At 39.9% G+C, this 23,449-nt stretch overlaps 1 protein-coding gene across 16 annotated transcripts in view; it reads right to left on the reverse strand.

Annotated features, from left to right (window-relative positions):
- The window catches only part of ADGRL3 (adhesion G protein-coupled receptor L3), a 1,097,183-nt gene that overhangs the window by 493,732 nt on the left and 580,002 nt on the right, over nt 1-23,449 (reverse strand). For 14 of the 16 annotated variants that reach the window (XM_089687882.1, XM_089687881.1, XM_089687879.1 and 11 more), the window contains exon 10: nt 21,450-21,488. The exons of the other annotated variants lie outside the window; for them this stretch is intronic. In XM_089687882.1, the coding sequence (XP_089544008.1) occupies nt 21,450-21,488 (39 nt within the window). The remainder of the gene's footprint in view (nt 1-21,449; nt 21,489-23,449) is intronic. 16 annotated transcript variants of the gene reach the window in all.

Raw genomic sequence — 23,449 nt, forward strand, 5'->3', positions numbered from 1 at the left:
AGCCTGGGAGCCTTGGGGCCGAGTGTCGGAGCCAAGAGAACGGAACCTTCCTGCTTCTTCCCCCAATGAGCCCCAGGTCTGTACCTCCTCCTCAACAAGGGAAAAAAACTTGGCTGAAGAGCAGAGTGAGATCGTTGAGGGCTGCAACACAGGACAAGGGGAGAGAAGAAGATCACTGAAATCACTGCTAGATCAGATGAGGAATAAAAATATCCGCTATAACTGGGGATTCCCAGCATGCTTGATCAGATGGAAGGATGGGAAATTGGCGACACTGAGATGTCCAGAAGATCTAAATGACTTTTGTGAAAAATTAGAATTACAGACTTTAGAAATTAAGGGGTGGTCCTTCGGAGAGAAAGAGAACATAAGATTAGCTGAAGAGAAATGGCAAAGAGTCTCTAAAAAGAGATAAGCGGATGGGGGGGAAGGTGTGGTAGGGGGAGGGGGAGAGAGAAGTGGGAGATAGGGGACCCAAGATGGGTGTCCTCTGCCCCCTTTAATATATTCCTTTTCTTTTTTTTCCCTCTTCTCTCTCACTTCCCTCACTGCTGTATCCCTCATACCCGTTTGGTATTGTCTCGGAGGTGAAATCCCCTACTTTTTGAAGATCGGTATAGGGGGCCCTAAAGGTTAGGAAGATATGTGTAAGACAGGCAAGAGAAATGTAATAAAGAAGATTAGGTAGGTGGGAGAAAAAGGTGGGTAGTAGGGAGGCCAATCATGCGGTTAAATCTCAGACCTTAGAAAGCGAAACCAGGGTCTGAATGGGCATGCATGGTCAGAATCTTACCCAGAAGAAGGAATCAACTGTGGCTGTGGGTCACAGCTGATTCAAGGACCAAAAATAGGTCAGTGGGGTTCTTAGGGAGAGGGAAGGTGGGGAGGGGTAGATAGGGAAGGTTTTCTTATTCCAATATTTACTTTATAACCTATAATGTAAAAGGATTAAATACTCCAACAAAAAGATATAAGGTTTTAAAAGGAAATATACCAACGATCTATAGAAGTGGTGTTTCTTCAGGAAACGCATATATCCCAGGATTCAGATATTAAGTTATATTCTAAATTCTTGCCAACCTGGTACTATATGGACTCCACAATAAGACGGGCAAAAGGCATGGCAATAGGTTTTGGAAAAAATATAAAATTTACTCTGCACGAAAAGATGGTAGATCCAGCAGGTCGCTATGTGTTTTTAAGAGGAAGTTTGTAGGGAAGAGAATTTACACTAGCAAATATATACTGCCCTAATAAAATTCCAACATTATACCTGGAAGGTATATCTTATATCGTATATATTGGTGATCTAAATTTTTGCATGGAGCCAGGGATGGATGCCTCTTTGTGTGCCAGGAGAGAGGGAGATAGGAGTCTAAGGAATATTAAAAAAAAGCTACATCAATGCCAGCTGATGGATGCTTGGAAAGGTAATATACCTTCTTTTCTGAGGTGCACAGGATGTATTCAAAACTAGATTATATTTTGATTGAACATAGACTCTTAGAGTCTTTGGTGAAAACGAATATAGATGTAATATCTATATTATGTTTTCGAAGTGAACAGAGTAAAACAAATATGTGGAGCTTAAACAAGACCATCTTACAAAATCTGGAAGTAGAAATAAGAGTAAAACAGGAAATAGATCAATATTTTAAGATAAATGAGTCTGAGGAGGTTTCTATCGCCACGATATGGGAAGCGCAAAAAGCCTATATTATGGGGATACTGATAGCAATAGGGGCGTAGATAAAGAAAGAACGAGGGAAAATAATTAGGACACTAACGGAAGAACTACACCGGTTGGAACAATTACATAAAAAGAAGATAAATACAGAGTTACAAAAAGAGATTATACTAAAAAGAGAGGAGCTAAAGGACTTTATGGAACATGAAACCAGAAATTTTTTTAATGGGGTTTCAAAGGAAAGATATCAGTGGAGAAATAAACCAAGAAAATATTTATTAAGGAAGTTGAAGGAAAAAAAATCAAAGAACTTTACAGATAAAAAGAACATGGAGAAATGGTATATTCAACCACCAAAATCACCAACACATTCTAGAGATTCTATAGCAGGCTACAGTGGGGCAAAAAAGTATTTAGTCAGCCACCAATTGTGCAAGTTCTCTCACTTAAAAAGATGACAGAGGCCTGTAATTGGCATCATAGGTAGACCTCAACTATGAGAGACAAAATGAGAAAAAAAATCCAGACAATCACATTGGCTGATTTGGAAAGAATTTATTTGCAAATTATGGTGGAAAATAAGTATTTGGTCAATATCAAATGTTCATCTCAATACTTTGTTATATATCCTTTGTTGGCAATGACAGAGGTCAAACGTTTCCTGTAAGTCTTCACAAGGTTGGCACACACTGTTGCTGGTATGTCGGCCCATTCCTCCATGCAGATCTCCTCTAGAGCAGTGATGTTTTGGGGCTGTCGCTGGGCAACACAGACTTTCAACGCACTCCAAAGGTTTTCTATGGGGTTGAGATCTGGAGACTGGCTAGGCCACTCCAGGACCTTGAAATGCTTCTTACGAAGCCACTCCTTCGTTGCCCGGGCGGTATGTTTGGGATCATTGTCATGTTGGAAGACCCAGCCACATTTCATCTTCAATACGCTTGCTGATGGAAGGAGGTTTGCACTCAAAATCTCACGATACATGGCCCCATTCATTCTGTCCTGTACATGGATCAGTCATCCTGGTCCCTTTGCGGAGAAACAGCCACAAAGCATGATGTTGCCACCCCCATGCTTCACAGTAGGTATGGTGTTCTTTGGATGCAACTCAGCATTCTCTTTCCTCCAAACATGACGAGTTGTGTTTCTACCAAACAGTTCTATTTTGGTTTCATCTGACCATATGACATTCTCCCAATCCTCTTCTGGATCATCCAAATGCTCTCTAGCAAACTTCAGACGGGCCCGGACATGTACTGGCTTAAGCAGGGGGACACGTCTGGCACTGCAGGATCTGAGTCCCTGGCGGCGTAGGGTGTTACTGATGGTAGCCTTTGTTAGGTTGGTCCCAGCTCTCTGCAGGTCATTCACTAGGTCCCCCCCGTGTGGCCCTGGGATTTTTGCTCATCGTTCTTGTGATCATTTTGACCCCACGGGGTGAGATCTTGCATGGAGCCCCAAATCGAGGGAGATTATCAGTGGTCTTGCATGTCTTCCATTTTCTAATTATTGCTCCCACAGTTGATTTGTTCACACCAAGCTGCTTGCCTATTGCAGATTCAGTCTTCCCAGCCTGGTGCAGGTCTACAATTTTGTTTCTGGTGTCCTTCGACAGCTCTTTGGTCTTCGCCATAGTGGAGTTTGGAGTGTGACTGTTTGAGGTTGTGGACAGGTGTCTTTTATACTGATAACAAGTTCAAACAGGTGCCACTGATACAGGTAATGAGTGCAGAACAGAGGAGCCTCTTAAAGAAGAAGGTACAGGTCTGTGAGAGCCAGAAATCTTGCTTGTTTGTAGGTGACCAAATACTTATTTTCCACCATAATTTGCAAATAAATTCTTTCCAAATCAGCCAATGTGATTGTCTGGATTTTTTTTTTCTCATTTTGTCTCTCATAGTTGAGGTCTACCTATGATGCCAATTACAGGCCTCTCTCATCTTTTTAAGTGGGAGAACTTGCACAATTGGTGGCTGACAAAATACTTTTTTGCCCCACTGTATATGGGTCAGAAGGTAAACATCAGAAGGAATTAGAAGAGAGAAGGGTGAAGAGGAGGATTAATTTGAACGAGGCCGGTATGCCTAGATTGGATAAAGCCAGATTAACAGCTTTAGATAGCCCAATATCAATGGAGGAAGTCAACTTAGCATTAAAGGGCACAGCTATAGGGAAGAGCCCAGAACCCAATGGATTCACATTGGAATACTACAAGAAGTTTAAAGAACAATTAGCCCCTAAATTGTGTATCTATATGAATGCACTGGGAGAGGAGACAAAAATGGGGGAGGAGTAATTACAGGCATATATCACGGTTATACCCAAGGAAGGGAAAGACTGGTCTCAGTGTACCAGCTACAGACCTATATCTTTGTTGAATACTGCTACAAAATTGTCCACAAAGGTATTAGTGACAAGGCTAAAAGAGTTGATGTCCGACTGGATACACTTAGACCAAGTAGGATTTATCCTGGGTAGAGAGGGAAAAGATAATGGCCTAAGAACATTGCTTATCCTGCAAAAGATTAAAAGAGGAGAGGCCCCAGGAATTATTCTGTTGGTGGATGCTGAAAAGGCCTTCGATAGAGTAGATTGGGGTTTTATGATCGATATGCTGAGAACATTAGGAATTGGGCCTAGAGTTGTGCAGTGGATAAAAGAGCTTTATAAATGTCCCTCAGCTGCAGTGAACGTAAACAACTCACTATCCAAATTTTTTAGGATGTATAACGGAACCAGACAGGCGTGTCCTCTATCTCAACTATTAGAAACAGCGTAGATATCAAGGGAATGTGGATGAGGGACATCGAACATAAAGTGGCAGCATATTTAGATGATATGCGGTTTTATATAGCAAATCCCAGATTAACATTAACAAATTTAATTAAAAAACTGAAAAAATATGGAGAGCTATCTAACCTGAATATCAAGCCCTCGAAAAGTGAGATATTAATTATAAATATCCCAAAAGACGAGAAACAAATTTTACAAAAAGAATTCCCCTTTAAATGGAGAAAAAAAAAGTATTTGGGAATAAAATTAACATCGTCTATAAAAAATATATATCAGGCAAATTATATTCCGTTAATAAATGAGATAAAGGATGAATTGAGGAAAGCCTCCATGGTAAAGCAGTCCTGTATAGGTCGGATAACTATAATTAAAATGATAATAGTACCAAAAGTTTTGTATAAATTTAATATGCTCCCAATACCTCTGCCAGGGACTTTCTTTGGGTTTCTTAAAATAATTATACTTAGATATGTGTGGGCTAACAGAAAACCAAGAGTTAAATATGAAGTTTTATGAAGCAATAAAAAAAGGGGAATAAATATGCCAGATTTTAAGAGATATTATAATTCGGTGTTATTATCACAAACGGTAGAGTGGATATATAATGCACAGGCGGTTAAAATGGAGAGTTCACTTAGCATGGCACCATTATAAAAGTATATTTGGATACCACAAGAATTTTGTTTGTGGGATGAGGAAACAAGCACTTTGAGACGGAATGTATTTAGGATTTGGGACGAAATACACAAGCAGAAGAATTGGAAGTTTAATTCATTGTCAATCCCGTTGGTGGGAACTAAATTTTTTCTGCTCAGGAATGATAATATTTCAGGGAAAAGGATATTTGATAGAAATTCACGCAAAGATATTGTGGATAAAGGGGGTTTATGTTCTTTATCTGATTTGAAGAATAAGAAGGAAATATTTTCTACACTAGATGATTGGCGGTATGGTCAAATAAGACATTTTGTTGCAAAGCTCCCACAACCACTAAGGACAAAGGAAGAATTGTATCCCTTAGAACAATTGTTGAGTACAAATAGAATACAAAAACACACTACATCTAGGATTTATAGAACCCTTACTGAAATAGAGGGATAGGTACCCCCAAACGTTTTTGGAAAAGTGGGAAACGGAGCTTGGAACAAAATTGAGTGAGCAACAAAAAAGTAAAATGTTTTCTCATTAAATGAATTATAAATGTTTTGTAAGATGGTATATTACACCTAACATGATGCATAAACTAAGGCCAGAGGTCTCATCCCAGTGCTGGAGGGGATGTGGGAGTAAAGGTACAATGGCACATATTTGGTGGGATTGTCCCAAAATACAGGAGTTTTGGAGGGAGATATGCAATATATACAAGAGATCCAGAGAATTAGTGTACCGATGGACCCGTGGGTTTGCCTATTTTATAAATCAGAGCTTTCTATGAAGCAACAAAAAAATATGTTCCATCTTTTAAATGCGGCCAAAAGCCTTGTTCCTAAATGTTGGCAAACAACAGAATCCCCAAAAATAAAAGATTGGATAGAAAGAGTTGAGTATATACTGTATATAGGATGGAAGAACTGTACCATATAGATGAGGACAAAATGGAAAAATGTAAGAAGAAGACCTGGGAAGGATGGTATATTTTAAAAAATCAAAAAGATTCTTAGAAGTGGTTGGAGTTTAGGAGAATAAAGAAAATAAATAAGTAGTTGGGAAAAACAGAAAAGAAAGGGGGAAAAGATAAGGAGGGGAAATAGTAAGATGGAAGAAGATTAAGAAATAATCGGAAAGACAAAAGACGACAAGGGGCAGGGGGTGGGTGCGGAAGGGGGGGGGATAAATATGAGAATAAGGGAGGTAAATATGTATAGATTATTGTATGGCATGATATTGGTTTGAAATGGATTTGTATGAAAAAAAATGAATAAAGATATAATTAAATAAAATAAAAAAAGGCCTGGATTCTTTCTTAGATACACATAATATAACTGGATACTAACATTTATAGCTAAGGCTCCAGGGAATATCTGATTGCCTCTCGGGGAATCAGGAAGGAATTTGCAGGAGCAAATTGGATCATTCTTTGCTGTGTTTTTTTTGCCTTCCTCTGGATCAACTGTGGGTATAAGATTATAACTTTTTTTTTTATGGTTGAACTAGATAGACTTTTGTCTTTTTTCAGCCAGACTAACTATGTACCTATGACTTACCAGATCATCTATGTAACTATATTGTTCTTTATTAGAAAGCAGTAGTGTTATCCAGAATCTTGAACTGACATCATAATGTATGACATAAATCATGAGTGCCTCTTGAAACATCTCTGGGGAATCAGGGAGCATGTAACAGGTTCCTGCCTGCCAAACTATAAGACATTTTTCAGTATTTAACCACTTGAGCTCCTGAAGGTTTTTTTTAGTCCCTTCATGACCAGGCTATTTTTTGCTATTTAGCACTGTGCTACTTTAACTGGAAATTGTGCGGTCATGCAATGCTGTACCCAAATTAAATTTATATAATTTTTTCACACAAACAGAGCTTTCTTTTGGTGGTAATTGATCAATACTGGGCTTTTTCTTTTTTATTATATAAATGAAGAAAGACTAAACATTTTGAAAAAAACCCAATACTTTTTTCTTTCTGCCATGAAACATATCCAATAAAAAAATGTAAAGACTCAAATTTCTTCATAAATTTAGGCCAAATTGTATTCTGCTACATGTCTTTGGTGACCCCTCCCAATAAGTGTATATTAACGTGTTAAAGTTATATTGTTTACAAACTATGGTATATATAATGGAATTTTTATTGAATTTTTTTTTACCTTAGTAATGGCGGTGATCAGCGACTTATAGTGGAACTAGTGATAGTGCGGAGGGCAATTTGACACTGATACTGGGTGGGAACTGACTAACTGACACTGACATCACCAGTGATACTAATACAGTTTTCAGTGATAATACAATACACTGTCACTGTACTAATGACACTGGCTGGGAAGGAGTTAACATCTCGGGATAATCAAAGGGTTATGTGTGTGCCTAACAAGTATTAATGTGTGTGCTGCTTTTTACTAAAAATCTCTTTGTTCCTTCTCCCTGTAGGCAGAAGAAACAAATATATCATTCCCTCTGTACAAAGCGCTGTGTTGTTTGTCAACACAGGACTCTGGGCTGTGATTAGACATGGCTGATAAGCAGGTCCTGGCCACGAATCATTGGCTGGGACCTGCTGACACAATCCCAGGAGTTGGGGGGGAGGGGTGCCCTAAACCAGGAAACAGGCAGCGATGTACAGGTCGCTATGCCTGTAGGAGCCTAAAGTGGTTAAAGGCTAAGTTTACGTTTATGAAAAACATAATTGCCCATAATTTTGCAGGAAAAAATGTGCATTTATTATTTTTTCCACAGGAGCCTGCAAAGCATTGCACCTGTGATCAGTGGTGTTTCAGTCAGCCCTGTACAATTCGTATGTCATCTGCACATAAAGATCCCTAACCTACCTGAAATACCAAGAGGACATTGTTACCACCCTTCTCTATCTGCATGGATATGCCCCTAAACAAATTCCCTCTGATTTAGTGACCAGACTCCATGAAAGGTATTTCCCTGATATCCCTCTACCCAAACAGGCCATAAAGGCCCCTAAGAAAATGTTGTGTATGCTCCAGTAGCGGAATTCACCGTGACACCCGATACTACTGTCTCCAATGTCCATCCCAGCCAGGCCTCTGTATTGGAGAGTGCTTACGGATCTATCACACATCACTACACTATTAGTGAAGTATAAGTGAAGTGAAAATATTTTTCAAGTGTCTGCTATCAGCCATTTCCCTGTATGACCTGGCCTCTTTATCAACAATGCCTCTGCCTGCCACCTGAAAAGATCCTGGACTGTTTATTGATGATGCCTCTGCCTGTCGCTTGAACTATCAACCACAGTTTTGCCTTCCAGGTGAATTGACCTTGGCCTGTTAATCAACAATGCTTTCTGCCTGCTGCCTGAACTGATCTTTTGCCCTGCCACTGAATTAGTGGGACTCAACATAATAACTGGGTTCCATGTACTGTATGTGAGGGGCTCCAGAATAGTTTTTTCAAGTGAAGAAAGCTAAATTGATGGCTTTTTCCCTCCCTGTTGTAATTCTCGGATTAGGGTCTGCAGACCAGAGGCTTTGAAGAGATTTGGGTGAGAAGAAGCCTCTACCCATGTCCAGGTCTTAGCTGACCGAGTCCCTAAGCCTGATGTTTCTGCCTGCTGCCATCTGTCCCTGGCCTGTTAATCAACCATGCCTTTGCCTGCCACCTGAACTGACCATGCCTGCTAACTATACTGCCTGCTTATGGACCATGTTCCTGCCTACTGCCAGCACCTATACTTTGACTGTGCTGACCATGTCTCTGCCTGCTGCCTAGACAATTAATTTGGCTGTTGCTGACTCAATCCCCGCCTGCGGCCTGGACCAATACTCTTCTCTGTGGGCAACCGCACTACTAAAACCACAGGTAATCTTTTGTTTACCCTTTGCTCAGCAGAATGTATTTTGGCTTGTAATTCTTGGTATGTACATGCTATGAGTTATAAGCCAGTAGGTGCTACTTCAAAGTTGGGCCTCTGGATGTGGCCAGGCTGTGGAAACGTCTCACACATGTGGTATAGCCATACTCAGGAGGAGTAGCAGAATGGATTTTGGGGTGTAATTCTTGATATGTGCATGCTATGTGTTAGAAATATATTATAAATTGACAACTTTGTGCAAAAAAATACATTTTCCTTTTCTTTCCACATTTTCCAAAAACTTGCAGAAAAAAATTACAATGTCCAAAAGACTCTTTATGTCTCATAGAATATACATTGTTTGCTTTTGAAAATAGGGTTTTTGTGGGTAATTCCATTGTCCTGGTGCTCCATGTGAAAGGTAGTCAAGAAATTAGATGTGTAATTTATGCCCCTTGAATGCCTGAAAGTGCTACTTGGATGTTGGGCCTCTATATATGGCCAGGCTGTGGAAAAGTCTCACACATGTGGTACTGCCACAGTCAGGAGGAGTAGCAGAATGAATTTTGGAGTGTAATTGCAAGTATGCCTATGCTGTGCGTGAGTAAAAATCTTGTTAACATAACAATTAAAAAAAGAATGTTCTTAATTTTCCCGTGACTCTTACTAAATACCTTGGACTGTCTACTTTCCAAAAAGGGGTCATTTGGGGGGGGGGGGGGGGGATTTGTACTGTCCCGACATTTTAGGGCCTCAAGAAATGAGAAAATGAGACAGGCAGTCAGTAAGTACATCAGGATTGATCAATTTTCAATGATACAACATAGCTTGTAGACACTATAACTTTCATACAAATCAATTATTATAACACTTACTTTTTTGCCAAAGACGTGTAGCAGAATACATTCTAGTCTAAAGTTACGAGGAAATTTAATTTTATTGGATTTTTTTTTATAACAGAAAGTAGAAAATATTGTTTATTTTCAAAATTATATTGCAAAAAAATAAAACAAAAACACTGGTGATTAAATACCACCTACTTGTGAGAAAAAAATTATAGCAATTTAATTTGGGTACAATGCAGCATGCCTGAGTAATTGTCATTCAAAGTGTGAGAGCACTGAAAGCTCTCACACTTTGAAGGGGGTAAAAGTGCCCAGTATTGAGGTGGTAGTGCCTTTTTCAGCTCTTAGGGCTTAAATGGACAGATTCGTTGTTTTAAGAGTCTGAATAACTCAAGGCATAGGTTTTGGCAGCTCCCAATGGGCTACTGAAGATACATACAACTAGCTTGGGATCACTTGAAAACTTGGAAAGACTTGCAAACACTGAAACAGTTGCCTACAGCTAGGGAAACAGCCGTTTGCTCATGCAACATTAGTTTTGCATGTCCATAGTACTAGAAACAGGTCAGGTCATGTGAGTTATGTTAGTTCATTGTGATTACCATTCTCACTTTTTGCTACTTGTCATGTATAATCTGTACATTTTTCACTTCTTGCATTTCCTTGGTTATCCTCTCTACCCCTTGGTTTCCGAAATGTTAGCTTTAAATTTACAAAACTATTCTTTGTCGAACAGTGTACTGCCAAAGTCAAATTGTACTTGTGACTGATTACCGTCACTCAAATTACAGTTGGCTGTACTTTTGATGAAACAGAGAACAAACCTTGGAGATTTTTTTTTCTTTTTTTTTTTTAGAAGATATTAGAATACAAGTTTGTGCATTCCCTTTATTTACCCTTTAAAGAGATTCCCAGATAAAAGCCTGGCTTTCATTTTTTTCAAAACTGGTCTCTAAGGGGAGTTTTAGGAGTTGAGTTATCATTGAGATCTCATTCTTACATCTTCGTAGATTTCTATTTTTCTCACAGAAAAATTAGAGACTACGTCAAGAAAATTATACCGTGTTCTAATATACAAATATTTTAATAGAAGGTGGTAAAAAATGTCCTTAAAAGAACTGGGATAATAAGTACATTTCCACTAAAAATGTAGTTTTAATTACAACTGTAAAATGTAACGTTTTATATAAAAGGTGTTAAAACATTTCCCTACAAGGAATAGGAATGGTATGCAAAAGGTGAAGACCTTTCTGTTTATGCAAAGCTTGTATAAGAAAATATTAGAGGGTTACAAAAAGGGTTGTAAGACAGCAAAAAGTGCTGACTTGAGAAAATTATATTGAAAATTGTAAATAGAGCCTATACACAGTATCTATTCATAGATACAATTAAATCTATAATATGGGTAGACATGCTTGCCTTAACTGCTGCTCCTCTTGTCCAGACTTCAAGAACATGATATTAAGGCTAATTTCACACTGATCCGTGGCAAAAATGCATATATGGTTTTGCCACATTTTCGATTGATTTCAATGGGGAAGTGCATTTTTGGTGTGTTTTTATTGCACCAAACCTACACCAAAAATGCAGCAAGCAAGATTTTAAAAACATTTTCTTCTGCTTTTTTTATATTTAAATGTTATTTATTGAAAAAGATTTTTTATAATTTAACAGAGACAACAGTTGAACAAAAGTCGTGACATAGTAATTAGTCTCAATGCGATAAAGAGAACATGAGTTGAACAGAAACAGAGGCAATGCTTAATCCCGTGTGTACATCATTTACACACGGTCAGAAACACCATCCTGAACTAAACAAAAGGGTGCCTAGTAATGCGAATTAGGCGACCGAAGACCAGAGTGTTCATAAGGTAGTGAAGGCATGACACAATTGGGTCAGCATACAGTGTTGCAAACGGGTCCTATTGCACAGGTGGTGTCAAATTATTCCATGTGGCTTTATCCACCTGGGAGATTGATAAAAATGTGCAATCACCAGATGCGCATAATTAAAGCACAATATGTTGAACAAGAATCTGCAGGAAGCCCCCTTTAAATGGACTAGACAGACAGCGTGGGAAAAGGATCCCTCCTCTGGATATGAGACTCCTCTGCAACCGCAAATCCACTGGGGTCCTGGGAATCATTAGCTCAAAAAAGAGCCAAAAAAGAAGGTGCTTATAGTGTAGTAATATTTCCGATTTATTAGATAAAAAGTGTTAGATAAATCTTCCACGTGGAATACATCAAAAAATCACGGCATAAAATCAATGTGGCTGAACAGCCACTCAGTAAGATGGCTGCCGGACCTTCGTGACGCGTTTTGTGCACACGCATGTTATCAAAAGGGGTGAGCCTACACGCCGGATGTCAATTGAAGGCCTTAAAAAGCCTATGAGGTGCTCGCACAGAGGCAGGCGCCATTTTGTTGAAGACTAATTGAAGAGGACACATGTCATCTCCGTACCTAGTGGATCTGCATCACTGACCGTCATACAAATAAGACTCTCACTTAAAATTATAACAGGAGAGGGATCATATATAAAGGGGGGATTTATGAAGACCGAATCAAGAACAATAGGATGTAATAGACGGAAGTATTACATCAAATGTCGAAATTCCAAATTATAAGATTCCTGGAATTTCTGGAAAAAAATATGTGAAAAAAATTAATAAAAATGTCTCCTAATGCTGACTAAACAGCAATAAAAAGGACAATTTAATAATCAAAAAGGAAGTTCTCAATCTTTCAAAACCAACTAATATAAGAAACAAAACTATATATATATATATATATAAAACTATATATAATATAGATTAAAACTATGTGAAAAAACGTTCAGAAATTTAAAGGGGCAGAGCAAAAAAAGAAGAAAAAAAGGGGAGAACCAGCCACATTCAAGTATACTATAATCTATAAAAATTGGATCCCTGAGCGCTCACTGTTTCTTTGTCTGTTTTATAGTTTGCTTCGATCAAGGTAGTGTTGATGGATACTTTAGATCAGTTTTCTCCAAACTGCGGCCCGAGGGCTGGATGTGGCCCTTTGCTAGCTCTTATCTGGCCCTTGGGGCACTATTGATACCACTGATTTGAGGCACTATTCATAACACTGACACTAATGATTTAGCACTATGCCTCCCACTAATATAAATGATGAGGCACTGTTCCATCCCCGAACACCAGTGATGGGACACAGTTCCATCTAGTGACACCAGAGATGAAACAATATTCTGCCAACTGACACAAACGATGGGGCATTATTCCATCCCCTGATACCCATGATGGGGCACTGTTTCATCCACTGACATCAATTTTTGAGGTACTATTCCATCCACTGATACCAATGATGTGGCACTATTCCATGCACAGACACCAGAGATGAGGCACTATTCCATCCACAGATACCATTGATGGGGCACTATTCCTTCCACTGATACCATTGATGGGGTGCTATTCCATTCACAGACACAAGAGATGGGGCACTATTCCTCATCCTACTGACACCAGAGATGGGGCACTATTCCTCATCCTACTGACAACAGACACTATGCAACTGAACACTATACCTGAGGCATTGTTTACTATCACTGGTGGCAGACCTGGGACATTCTCTACCCCCGCTGGCCACAATCCAGCCCCCCAAAGTTTAAAGATAAAAGTTTAAAGTAAACTGGCCCTTTGTTTGGAAAGTTTGGAGACCCCTGCTTTAGATAATGCAGAGGCAACATCTTGCCAATCAGATAGGTCATAAGCGGCATTCAAGTCCCATTCCCACTGGATCATATAAGGAAGCTTACAGTTCAGATCAATGAGGAGAGTGTATAGTGCGGAGATTGCGGTGGGCAAAGTATCTTGTTCTGGTGGATAAAAAAGGTTTACAGTATTGTAACAATTATAATTGCAAATATCTTTTTGGATTTGCAATTTGCTAAATTCTGCACTGTTCTGATTGGCACAGTTCTGATAATTTCAGGTAACTGAAACTAGCGTCCCTCCTCTGCAATCCAAAGAAACATTTTGTGAGGTGGAAAGATTGGAACATTTAGGTAAGCATTTTTGATATCCAGATCTCGATGCCAGGAAATCTCCCAGCTGGAGAGAGGCCACCAATATCCGCACGGATTCCAACCAGAACTTCTGCACTCATAGAAGCTTGTTGAGTCTCTTGAGATCCACCTTTTGCCCTCTAGAACTGAAATGATCACTTCTTGAGACAGAATATGATTAAGAGCTTGAAGGAGAGCAAATCTCTTTTGTGGATTCAAAGAAAAACATTTGAAACCATAAAGTACAAGGGGAGCAACCTCAGAAATTCTAGCTTATAGTCACAGACCGCTATATTGCACACCCACTCATCTGCAATATCCCCCTGCTGAACCTCCATGGAGGCCTGCAAACATAGCCCTACCTGAACGAGTGAGGAACCCCTTTATTGTGAAAAGGACTTTTTCCTAACTTAGCAGGCTTTAGGTTCCTATGGAAATGGGACTAAAATTTTTGGAGGAGCAATAGGTTTTTTGAACAATAGGCTTAGTCTTCTTTTGAAGCTATAAGAAAGTACTCTTATCCACTCCTTTGTATAAATGTGACCAGTAGTCCCGAATTATGCTGTTCTCAAATGGGGATCCAACCAGGGTGTTCCACCACACTCATGATGTCCCTGGCCACACTGCACATACGAACATCACTCAGCAGCCCAGAGTGAATGCAGGGGGTTGAGAAAGTCTCTGCCTCCTGCATTTGGCACCCTGAGCCTCTTGGATCGCCCCAAAACTCCGCTACTGCTATGTAGCACTTGGGATTCCTGAGTGGCTCTGTACAGTGAAGCACGAGCACAGTAAAAGCAAAATCAGAGGCAGGTTGAGATGGTTATACCGAGATCATGACTTCAACTAGAGCTTTTTTTGAGCAGCCAATTCTCTTTTAGTAAAGTAATCCGTGTGACTATACAGCTGCTGGTCTACTTTTACAGGCCGCCTTTACCGGGCTCTCCCATCCAATTAGGAAGCCTGGCAATGATGTTACTGGCAGCCCTGGTTCCTGGGACACAGTGAGAGGAACTGATGTTGTTCCTTCCACTGAGTGACCTCAGAAACTGGATGCGACAAGGATTTTGTCACTTCCATTTTCGGCCTCATATAAACAAGCCATTACTGGCTTGTGACAGCATCAGATCAAACTGATCTCAGTTTGATCTGATTCTTTGCTGGTCAGAGGACAGATATGGGATCTCATAGACCCCAGATTTCTCCAGAAAGAGGACCTGTCACGACCCATGCTATCACAAGGGATATTGTTCATCTCTTGTGATAGCAATACATTTGAAAGCGTGACATGTTTGGCATCTATTTACTCTGAGTAACATCATCTATTACATTTTACCAAACAATTAGGTATTATATTGTGTTTTTGTGCATTAATATTCCTTAAAAAGTGTATTTTCTACAAAAAACTTTGAAAAACCGCTTAGGAAATATTGTGTGAAATAAAAATATGCAATACCCACCACTTTATTCTCTAGGTCCTCTGCCTAAAAATGATATGTTTGGGGGTTCCAAATAGTTTTCTATAAAAAATGCAGATTTTTTACATGTAAGAGAGGAATGTCAAAATTATCCTGGACTGGAAGTGGTTAATAAATAAAGTGTTAATGGCCAGCATCAATTTTCCTTGTGCCGTCTGGGTAGGGGGGAGAGGGGTCACTACAGCAGGGTAGCGGGTCACCAAACTACCCCAGGCTACTCATCAGTTTCACCGCACAATGGCTAGGGGTTCCAATCTTCACCCACCATGGCGGGCTTTGCCACAAGAGCCTTAAGGACTCGACTCCCCTGGTGTGGATCACTGCCCTGAATGGGAAACCGCATGTGATTTAGACAGGAATCACACCGCATTCCTGTTCAAATCACATGTGATTCTTTGCAGTGCGATTAGAGCCCATTCATTTTGTATAGGCTCTAATTGCACCGCACCGAATGAAAAAGGTATTGGTTTTAGATATCAGAGCATTTGCATTTGCTTGTACAAATGCTTAGTATCAACACCAATACTGATAACGGTATCAGTGCAACCCTAAGGAGAACCCCTATCTACTGGGCAGGAGTGGGCCATGCAGCAGGGTACTGCAACTAAAGCCTGAGTGAGCCGAGGGAACCAGGAGGACTGGACAATACAGTCAGAGGGACTGGTAAGAAACACAGCGGTGTCGCTGACAACGGAGCCAGGTGGCTTGGAATTTTCAGTTGACTATTCATGTTGAAGTGGAAGCTTTGTTCAATAAAAGCGGCCATGCTCAACACCAAAATACACCGTATATAGTATATACAGTGTGTATATATATATATATATATATACAGGTGAAACTCAAAAAATTAGAATATTGTTCAAAAGTTCATTTATTTCAGTAATGCAACTTAAAAGGTGAAACTAATACATGAGATAGACTTATTACATGCAAAGCAAGATAGTTCAAGCTGTTATTTGTCATAATTGTGATGATTATGGCTTACAGAATCTATGGGGCATTGCCAAGAGACAGATGAGAGACATGAGACCAAACAATGCAGAAGAGCTGAAGGCCGCTATTGAAGCATCCTGGTCTTCCATAACAACTCAGCAGTGCCACAGGCTGATAGCTTCCATGCCACGCCGCATTGAGGCAGTAATTGCTGCAAAAGGGGCTCAAACCAAGTACTGAGTACATATGCATGTTTATACTTTTCAGAGGTCCGATATTGTTCTATGTACAATCCTTGTTTTATTGATTGCATGCAATATTCTAATTTTCTGAGATTGTAGATTTGGGGTTTTCATGAGCTGTAAGCCATAATCATCACAATTATGACAAATCACAGCTTGAACTATCTTGCTTTGCATGTAATGAGTCTATCTCATATATTAGTTTCACCTTTTAAGTTGCATTACTGAAATAAATGAACTTTTGCACAATATTCAAATTTTTCGAGTTTCACCTGTGTATATATATATATATATATATATATATATATATATATATATATATATATATACATACACACATACATACATACATACATACACACATACACGCTATATTGCCAAAAGTATTGGGATATATAGTAATTAACCTGCACCCAGGACAAATTGAACAAATTGTGTACACCTATCAACTCTGTGTTATAATCAACTAAATGTGAATTGGTAGGCTGCTGCTTCTACAAAGGTATAACCTTCTCTAATTACACAACATATATATAAAAGTGCTGCCCAAGTACAATAAGTGAAATGGATGCCTTCCTCCATTCTTTGCATTCATATACTCAATATTATGTTACCATATCGGGATGACTGAGGATGACGAGCACAATTAATACCAGGAGGACTACACGACTCAGCAGAACTCCACATGCCCCACCAAAGCGTGAATGACTCTATTTTCTTTTTTAAAAGTCCAATACAGCTGGTGAGTTAGTGGGCACACTGGTGGGGAGCACAGAGCATGAATCACGAATTGTTTGTGGAAGAAGCATGTGCACCAATTTAATAATTATTCTTATATCAAGGACTTTATATGTTTCATTGAATTTATGTGTGATGGATATTTAGTTTATCTCATTTTTCACTTATTGTATTTGGGCAGCGCTTTTATATTTATGTTGTTTAAAAGCATTGGGATACCTGCCTTTGCACATGAACTTGTATAGGGGAGCATAGTGGCTAAATGGTTAGCACTTCTGCCCAGCAGTACTAGGGTCACTGGTTTGAATCCAATCATGGCACCACCTGCCTGGAGTTTGCATATTTTCCCTGTGCCTGTGTGGGTTTCCTCCGGGTACTCTGGTTCTTCCCACACTCCAAAGACACGCTAGTAGGTTAATTGGCTCCTGTCTAAATTGGCCCCAGTATGTGTATGTATGAATGTGAGTTAGGGACTTTAGATTGTACACCCCTTGAGAGTTAGGGACTGATGCGAAGGTACTATATACAGTGTATATACATATATATGTGTGTGTGCAAAGTGCTGCGTAAATTGACAGCGCTATATACGTACCTGAAATAAATAAATAATCTGTATTGTTCAATATTGAGTTGGCCCACCCTTTGCAGCTATAACAGCTTCACAGCGTCAACTCTTTTGGGAAGACTGTCCACTAGGTTTAGGAGTATGTCTATGGGAATGTTTGACCATTCTTCCACAAGCGCATTTGTGAGGTCAGGCACCAATGTTGGATGAGAAGGCCTGGCTCACCGTTTCCATTCTAATTCATCCCAAAGGTGTTCTATCGGGTTGAGGTCAGGACTCTGTGCGGGCCAGTCAAGTTCTTCCCCCCCAAACTCGCTCATCCATGTCTTTATGGACCTTGCTTTGTGCAGTGGTGCGCAGTCATGTTGGGAGCATGAAATTGTCCAAAATGTCTTGGTATGACGACACCTTAAGAGTTCCCTTCCTTGGAACGAAGAGACAAGCACAACCCCTTAAAAACAACTCTGCACCATAATCCCCCTCTACCAAACTTTACACTTAGCACAATGCAGTCAGGCAAGTACCGTTCTCCTGGCAACCGCCAAACCCAGACATGTCCATCAGATTGCCAGAGAGAGAAGCATGATTTGTCACTCCAGAGAACACGTTTCCACTGCTCTAGAGTCCAGTGGCGGCGTGGTTTACACCATTGCATCCGACACTTTGCATTGCACTTGGTGATGTAAGGCTTGGATGCAGTTGCTTGGCCATGGAAACCCATTCCATGAAGCTCTCCACGCACTCTTGTTGTGTTAATCTGAAGGTCACACAAACTTTGGAGGTCTTTAGCTATTGAATCTGCAGACAGATGGCGACCCCGTGGGGTCAAAATGATCACAACAACGGTGAGTAAAAATCCCAGGACCACATGGGGGGACCTAGTGAATAACCTGCAGAGAGCTGGGACCAACGTAACAAAGGCTACCATCAGTAACACACTACGCCGCCAGGGACTCAGATCCTGCAGTGCCAGACGTGTCCCCCTGCTTAAGCCAGTACATGTCCGGGCCCGTCTGAAGTTTGCTAGAGAGCATTTGGATGATCCAGAAGAAGATTGGGAGAATGTCATATGGTCAGATGAAACCAAAATAGAACTGTTTGGTAGAAACACAACTCGTCGTGTTTGGAGGAGAGAGAATGCTGAGTTGCACTTGGTGATGTAAGGCTTGGATGCAGTTGCTTGGCCATGGAAACCCATTCCATGAAGCTCTCTACGCACTCTTGTTGTGTTAATCTGAAGGTCACACAAACTTTGGAGGTCTTTAGCTATTGAATCTGCAGACAGATGGCGACTTCTGCACACTGTTCCCTTCAGTACGTGCTGACCCCACTCTGTCATTTTATGTGGCCTACCACTTCTTGGCTGAGTTGTTCCTCTTTGTACCACTAACAGTTGACCAAATATTTAGTAGCAAGGAAATTTCACGGATGGAATTGTACATATGTCAATCTATCACAGTACCATGCTTAAATTCACTGAGCTCCTGAGAGCAACCCTTTATTTCACAAATGTTTGTAGAAGCAGTCTGCATGCCTAGATGCTTGATTTTATACACATGTGGCCATGGAGGTGATTGGAACACCTGAATCAAATGATTTGGAGGTTTGTCCCAATATATATATATTTAGTTTCCAAACACTTAATAAATAACAAAGGATTTCCAGAGCCCTAATGGGTAATGAGTTTTGTGTTGCAGCTGCATCTGTAGTATTAAAACCTTGTATTAAGCTACAGTATGTACACAACTTAAAAATACTGTATATTCACATTAAATTTGGATTTTTGGATTCTCTCTGCTGTTTGTTGGGTACAAAATCCATCTTTTTTATGAATTAGTAGCTTTAGGTATAAATTCAGTTTGCTAATACCAAGGAAAAATTATCACGATGCTGTGACAATGAGGTGGATCTACTTTGACAGCAACAGGCTGCAAAAGGTGCTCACTAAGGCACAGTCTCTAGCAGTGCCTAATCTTCTTGAGAGCTGCTGAAGGTGCAGATATTGCACAGCAGACAGACATTCTAATCGGGCACACAGGATTGCCAAATGGAGACAGCCAAAAGCCGAGAACGCTGACAACAGACCAGTATAGTCATAGAAAAGGCAGTTTTATCCTGAAACTGGCTCACACTAGAAAAAAAACCCTTGACCTATCCGTTTGTGAAATCTGCAATTAACAAGGTGAATATTGTCTGAAAAAGCAGAAGTACTAAATTTGATAGGTTTGCTAATTGCTACAGGTTTCCTAAAAAGAGTGTATGTTTTTAGGGAACCTGCAAGAAAAAAGTGCCACATAGCAACCATGGTCTGGTTTGTTTGAAAAGCATTAACAGACAGAATCTGTTTTCATTGTTTTCATTCTATAATATGTTCAAATATGTATTTAAAAATATACAAATAATACAATCATCAATGCTAATTTGTTATTTTCTCTGTATATGCGCATAATACCATTACTACTACCTATATTAATATTATTATTATTATTATTATGAAATACCATAATCATAAGAAAAAGCTACTATTCAAATCATTAGAAATACCTACTGAGCTGCCCGTCTTCTGCCTACTCAGTCCAGTAGCTCCTGTTTTAGAATATAGTGTTCCATTACTGAATAGGGACAATTCATCCACATTGTTTATGCTGGAAATCGTATGTACTACAAGAAAATGTCCACCATCATAAATAATCATATGGTTGCTACCTGGCCAAATATAGTGGTCTCCTCAATAAAAACAGAACTTGCAAATTATATTGAAAGGGAATAGAGCTTAAGGCTGGTATTTTTCCCAGAATGTGGTAACCTTAAATACTCCTGAGTACTTACGGCAGTAGGTAGCAACTACACAGGCCAAATAAGCACACAAAGACTCTATGATGAAGGTCAGCGAAACAGAGGCAGGGGAATACAAACCACAGGCGATTAACTCCCAGAACATTTGGGTGACTTGACAAATCTCTTTACAACCTAGCAAGTGTGAAAGGGTGCATTATTATCAGATTATAATTTTCTTTTAGCATCCAACTGTATCCTTGTGCTTGTATTTAGACAGCCTGGAGCAGATCAATGAATTAGAACACATTCTTTATCCTTCTATGCTGCCATATGTATACATTACAGTAGCCCATCTCAGGAAAATTCCTCTGTTCCTACCTACTGAATGTGAAGCCTTGACCTTGTTCTACGATTGCACCTAAACATATATATTTGATACGCAGATTTGAAATGCATTGCAAGTATATATTGTATATTTTATATATTGTATGTGGATCTGCATGTTCCCTTGCACTATACTTATTGTCGGGTTATTTTGTTAATGTTCCTTCTTTTGATAAAAAAAAAAAACATATGAAAAAATTGTAATACATTCAATTGTACTGTCTCTGCAGTGGTAGCTTTGAAAGCAGTGCATCAATTAATGTAATGTTTTGCCACTGTTTACTCTGCTCTACCACAATACTATTGCATTTGACTAAATCTTCAGTTCTGTTCACTGAAAAAATATTGGGCATTTAGTGGCATGTCATATTGCAAAAATGTTTTAGGTCTGGGTAAGCATTTAGCAAGGACAGAACCTATAAAAAGACAATTAGACACACACAGAATGTAGAAATAGAAATGTTACCTGCACATACGCTCTGCATGATCGCTCTCTCTTCTGCAGCTAGATAAAATATGTTTTAAAAAAGTTAGACGTACAGTAACAAGACATCTGTATATATTAAATTACTTAGCAAAATATGATGCATAATTTAGAAACATTTAAGAATCCAGATAACTATGCAATGGTTATGCTGCTTAAAATGTAACATTTACTACACATTCATACATTTCTGTTTTAACATACTTGATTTAAAGTGATCGTGTCAGGGGGTTAAGGAAATTACAACAGCAGTACTCTGTGAAGAGAGCAGAATTATACTTACCTATTCATTATCCTTTTTTTCTGACACTTTCTCTCTGTGGCAGAGCTCCCATTCCCATGCCACACTTGGTCCTGTCTGAAAGAGTGTCTCCATGGGTCTGCACCATAGTGCTCAGAGGGGGCACCCGATATTCAACCAGCCTGAGGAGTCAAATAGGATCATGCCGAAGCTCTAGGGCCACTTTAATGCACATTATTGGATGTACACAGTTTAGCCATTACTTTAAACTCCTTAAATTAAGGAGTGCTGTGCAGCATCTAGAAGATGTAAAGCATATCTGCATATCTAAACCTAAAAACAAAAGGATAATATACAGTGGGGCAAAAAAGTATTTAGTCAGCCACCAATTGTACAAGTTCTCCCACTTAAAAAGATGACAGATGCCTGTAATTGGCATCATAGGTAGACCTCAACTATGAGAGACAAAATGAGAAAAAAAATCCAGACAATCACATTGGCTGATTTGGAAAGAATTTATTTGCAAATATTGGTGGAAAATAAGTATTTGGTCAATATCAAAAGTTCATCTCAATACTTTGTTATATATCCTTTGTTGGCAATGACAGAGGTCAAACGTTTCTTGTAAGTCTTCACAAGGTTGGCACACACTGTTGCTGGTATGTTGGCCCATTCCTCCATGCAGATCTCCTCTAGAGCAGTGATGTTTTGGGTCTGTCGCTGGGCAACACAGACTTTCAACGCACTCCAAAGGTTTTCTATGGGGTTGAGATCTGGAGACTGGCTAGGCCACTCCAGGACCTTGAAATGCTTCTTACGAAGCCACTCCTTCATTGCCCGGGTGGTATGTTTTGGATCATTGTCATGTTGGAAGACCCAGCCACATTTCATCTTCAATGCCTTTGCTGATGGAAGGAGGTTTGCGCTCAAAATCTCACGATACATGGCCCCATTCATTCTGTCCTGTACATGGATCAGTCGTCCTGGTCCCTTTGCGGAGAAACAGCCACAAAGCATGATGTTGCCACCCCCATGCTTCACAGTAGGTATGGTGTTCTTTGGATGCAACTCCGCATTCTCTCTCCTCCAAACACAACGAGTTGTGTTTCTACCAAACAGTTCTATTTTGGTTTCATCTGATCATATGACATTCTTCCAATCCTCTTCTGGATCATCCAAATGCTCTCTAGCAAACTTCAGACGGGCCCGGACATGTACTGGCTTAAGCAGGGGGACACGTCTGGCACTGCAAGATCTGAGTCCCTGGCGGCATAGTGTGTGACTGATGGTAGCCTTTGTTACGTTGGTCCCAGCTCTCTGCAGGTCATTCACTAGGTCCCTCCGTGTGGTGCTGGGATTTTTGCTCACCGCTCTTGTGATCATTTTGACCCCACGGGTTGAGATCTTTCGTGGAGCCCCATATCGAGGGAGATTATCAGTGGTCTTGTATGTCTTCCATTTTCTAATTATTGCTCCCACAGTTGATTTGTTCACACCAAGCTGCTTGCCTATTGCAGATTCAGTCTTCCCAGCCTGGTGCAGGTCTACAATTTTGTTTCTGGTGTCCTTCCACCATAGTGGAGTTTGGAGTGTGACTGTTTGAGGTTGTGGACAGGTGTCTTTTATACTGATAACAAGTTCAAACAGGTGCCATTGATACAGGTAATGAGTGCAGGACAGAGGAGCCTCTTAAAGAAGAAGGTACAGGTCTGTGAGAGCCAGAAATCTTGCTTGTTTGTAG

This window comes from Staurois parvus, unplaced genomic scaffold (assembly GCF_062004578.1).
Source record: "Staurois parvus isolate SC_StPar_1 unplaced genomic scaffold, SC_StPar_1.0 ptg000439l, whole genome shotgun sequence".
Lineage (NCBI taxonomy): Eukaryota > Metazoa > Chordata > Amphibia > Anura > Ranidae > Staurois > Staurois parvus.